General features: G+C 55.1%; 1 protein-coding gene across 1 annotated transcript in view; it reads left to right on the top strand.

Annotated features, from left to right (window-relative positions):
- arnt2 (aryl-hydrocarbon receptor nuclear translocator 2) overlaps window positions 1-3,281 on the top strand; it is a gene marked incomplete at its 5' end in the record, with an annotated part of 11,594 nt that extends 8,313 nt beyond the window's left edge. Inside the window, 6 exon segments of the mRNA XM_024281904.1 lie at window positions 17-140; window positions 213-315; window positions 397-535; window positions 1,457-1,607; window positions 1,681-1,826; window positions 1,936-3,281. Coding sequence (XP_024137672.1) covers window positions 17-140; window positions 213-315; window positions 397-535; window positions 1,457-1,607; window positions 1,681-1,826; window positions 1,936-2,034 — 762 coding nt within the window.
- Between the last annotated feature and the right edge of the window lie 370 nt (window positions 3,282-3,651).

The raw sequence follows: 3,651 nt of genomic DNA, 5'->3' as shown, positions 1-3,651 counted from the left end.
CCCCCCTTACCCCCAGGTACCTGTGGCAGGTGTGAGCGGGGGGGTCCATGAGGCGGGAAAAACCATCGACAAGACAGAGTCGCTCTTCTCCCAGGAGAGGGACCCTCGCTTCGCTGAAATGTACAGCGCCATCTCTGGCTGTAAGCTGCACTACACCCCCCCAGAGCTCAGGTAGTGCTGGCCCCGCCCCTCACCTGTATGTCTGTACGCAGCAACAGAGAAGAAGATGATGGTTCCGTCCTCCACGGCTGGAGGACAGCAGATCTACTCCCAGAGTTCTCCATTCCAGCAGGGTCACACCGGAAAGAGCTTCAGGTCAAATCTCTGGCACCTTCACTTCTGCCTGTCAGAACCAGAACTAGAACCTCACTTTCACCTCCTGTGCTTGTGCCTCAGCTCCTCTGTGGTCCATGTTCCTGGAGTCAACGACATCCAACCATCCGGCTCCTCCTCCCAGAACCTGGCTCAGATCTCCAGACAGCTGAACCCAGGACAGGTGGCGTGGTCGGGGAACCGGCCGCCCTTCTCTGGACAGGTGAGACGCACTGGGGGGTGGGGTCAAAGGGATCGACAACAGTCAGGAAACTGCAATAAAACACACACATTTTTATGCATATTTTTACGCCAATGTGGGACAACACAAGACGGTGGGATGTACTGCTACTTTTTACTGACCCCTTCGGCTTGCCATAGACCCACACATGCACACAGACACACGGGGGCATACCGGGACAGGCTACGGTGATTCTGACAGGCAGTTCGGTGAAGTGAACGTCAAACTGATCCAGGTTCCTTCCAGACGCCCTGATCCGGTTCAATCCGCAGAGATCCAGATGATCTTCATGTTTGATTAGGAAGATCAGGAAGTTTGTTTGCTGTAATGAGAGGTCAGGTGCAGACCGCAGGTCCTCTGTTACTGCATGATAGGGGGGTTCTGCAGTAACCCCGCCCCCCTGTGGGCGGTGCCTCAGGTCCTTTCTCACTAGTGATTGACATGTCTCTCCATGCGTGGGGGGGTCACAGGTCTGAAATAAGAACTTTTTATTCTTCTTTCCAAATAAATCATAAAAAAAAAAAAAAACGGGAAAGATCCGACTGGACTCCTCCCACTGATGACATCATCAACACTTCACTGCCAAAGCCGATTGTCTGATTGGTTGACGTAAATTCTTTGGCAAAATTCAGAAATCTCAACTCTGGTTTCCTAAACCGCCGCCGTTGGCGCACTGACCTAATGCTTCCGACCACGTTCGGTGTGACTGAACCTAAAGAGAACCTGGCGAGTCCTGGATCAGACCTGAACCGGTGCTTCCCGTCTGCAGAGACTGCTGATTCATTCCAGCCGTTGCAAAGATGAACCTAGAACCTGTTTAGGGGATACCATGGCGCCCCATCAGGAGTGCAGCGGCGCTTGCCTTAGAAGGCAGGAAGATCTCAATTTCTCTTTGTCCACCAGTCCAGCAAGGCCCAGTCCAGTCCCTTCGGTATCGGTTCCAGCCACAGCTACCAGACGGACCCCGCCTCCTACAGCCCCCTGTCGTCTCCAGCCACCTCCTCCCCCAGCGGGAACGCCTACTCCGGCCTGACAAACCGCAGCACCGCCTTTGGTGAGCCTCTGTCCCTGCTCCTTCTCTGCTCTGGTCTCTGGACCTTGTTCAGGTCTGGCCGTCTCTCCTGCAGATGTGTCGGGGGACAGCAGTCAGAGTGGGGGGCAGTTCCAAGGCCGGCCCAGCGAGGTCTGGTCCCAGTGGCAGAACCAGCACCATTCCCAGCCGGCCGGGGAGCAGCACTCACACACCAACCCCAGCCAGACAGAAGTCTTCCAGGTGAGCTGCCAAAGGGCTGAGGGCGGGGCTAAGGGGTGAAGGCGGGGCTGTAGCTGGAGGCCAGACTAAGAGTTGTGGGCGGGGCTGACATGCGTCTCTGTCCTCGCAGGACATGCTGCCCATGGCTGGAGATCCCACACAGGGAGCAGCTAACTACAACATCGAGGACTTCGCCGACCTCGGCATGTTCCCCAACTTCTCGGAGTAGCTCCGCCTCCTCCTCGCTGCATCCACGTCTTCTGTTTTCTGGATCACAGGAACATCTCATCGCCGTCACGAGGAATCAAAGACCAACATTTGCTCTTCATCCACCAACAAACTGGCACTTATTGGGCGGGGGTTGGGCGGGGGGCGTCCTCGTGGCGGACCGGATTCACCACAGGATGGACAGAACCGACTGGAACAGAGAAACTTCAGCTTCATCGGGCCGGAACGGACCAGAACCATGTCCGGTCCTTCTCAGGTCTTCAGAGGGGAGGTGTGAATGTTCTTCGGTCTGGGGGGGGTCTGGTGTTCCTCCAGGTTGATGGTTGTTCAGATGCAGTGTCCCTCGCTCTCCTCACCTTCTGCTGGGCCGGACAGAACCGGGCCGAGGAGGTCCGTCATCCCTCGTTCTCTGATCTGTAGACGACCAGATGACGGGAAGAATTCGGCCTCCTCATGTCTCCTCCTCATGTCGTTTCCTCATGTCGTTTTCTCCTCATGTCGTCACCTCCCCATGTCGTCTCCTCCTCATGTCGTCACCTCCCCATGTCGTCTCCTCCTCATGTCACCTCCTCATGTCGTCTCCTCCTCATGTCGTCTCCTCCTCATGTCGTTTTCTCCTCATGTCGTCACCTCCCCATGTCGTCTCCTCCTCATGTCGTTTTCTCCTCATGTCGTCTCCTCCCCATGTCGTCACCTCATGTCGTTTTCTCCTCATGTCGTCACCTCCCCATGTCGTCTCCTCCTCATGTCACCTCCTCATGTCGTCTCCTCCTCATGTCGTCTCCTCCTCATGTCGTTTTCTCCTCATGTCGTCTCCTCCTCATGTCGTTTTCTCCTCATGTCGTCACCTCCCCATGTCGTCTCCTCCTCATGTCGTCTCCTCCTCATGTCGTCACCTCCCCATGTCGTCTCCTCCTCATGTCATTCCTCTTCACCTCCTCTCTGAACCTCCAGATTCCAGAGCTTCTGTGTTTCTGGTTCAGACCCGTCCGACTCTGTTCTGAACCACTGCGGACCTCTGCTGCCGGCTCCGTCCACTGAGGGGGGGGGGGTTGCACCCTGGTGAAGGGTCGTTGAATGGGGGGGGTCTTCTTTTGTAAATATCCTGTTTTTGTTCTCCTGGTGTTCTGTCAGTGCTCGTTAAGCTCGTTAAGATGTCTGTATGTAGTTAGCTGGTTAGTAGCACCTGTATGAGGTGTGTCAGTGTGACCAACCGTGATCGTGACAATAAAGTCTTCATCCTGCAGATGTCCTCTTCCTCACTGAACTTCTGTCAGCACTTCAACACAAGTGTGTGAATGTATGTGTGTATGCGTGTTTGTGTGTTTTCAGACCCACATTAAATCCCTTCCGCTCTCTTTGGGGTCCAGATGACCCCACTTTGGCGTAAACAAGCCAAGGAGAGCGGAAGGTTTCCGAACACATGAAGCCTCTTAAAGCTCAAACGCTGCTGTTCCTTAAGGCACCACAAGGGGGAGCTCTGTACAGCCGGGGAGCCCACTGGGGGGGTTACCCATACAAACTGAAGTGGCCTTTTTGAGGTGGGTGGAGCCAGGGTCGTCTGCTCACTGATAGTAATCAGGTTACTGCACAGGCGGAGCTATAAACGTTCAGGAGT

Source organism: Oryzias melastigma, linkage group LG6 (assembly GCF_002922805.2).
Source record: "Oryzias melastigma strain HK-1 linkage group LG6, ASM292280v2, whole genome shotgun sequence".
Classification (NCBI taxonomy): domain Eukaryota; kingdom Metazoa; phylum Chordata; class Actinopteri; order Beloniformes; family Adrianichthyidae; genus Oryzias; species Oryzias melastigma.
This window is presented reverse-complemented; position numbering and strand designations above follow the sequence as displayed.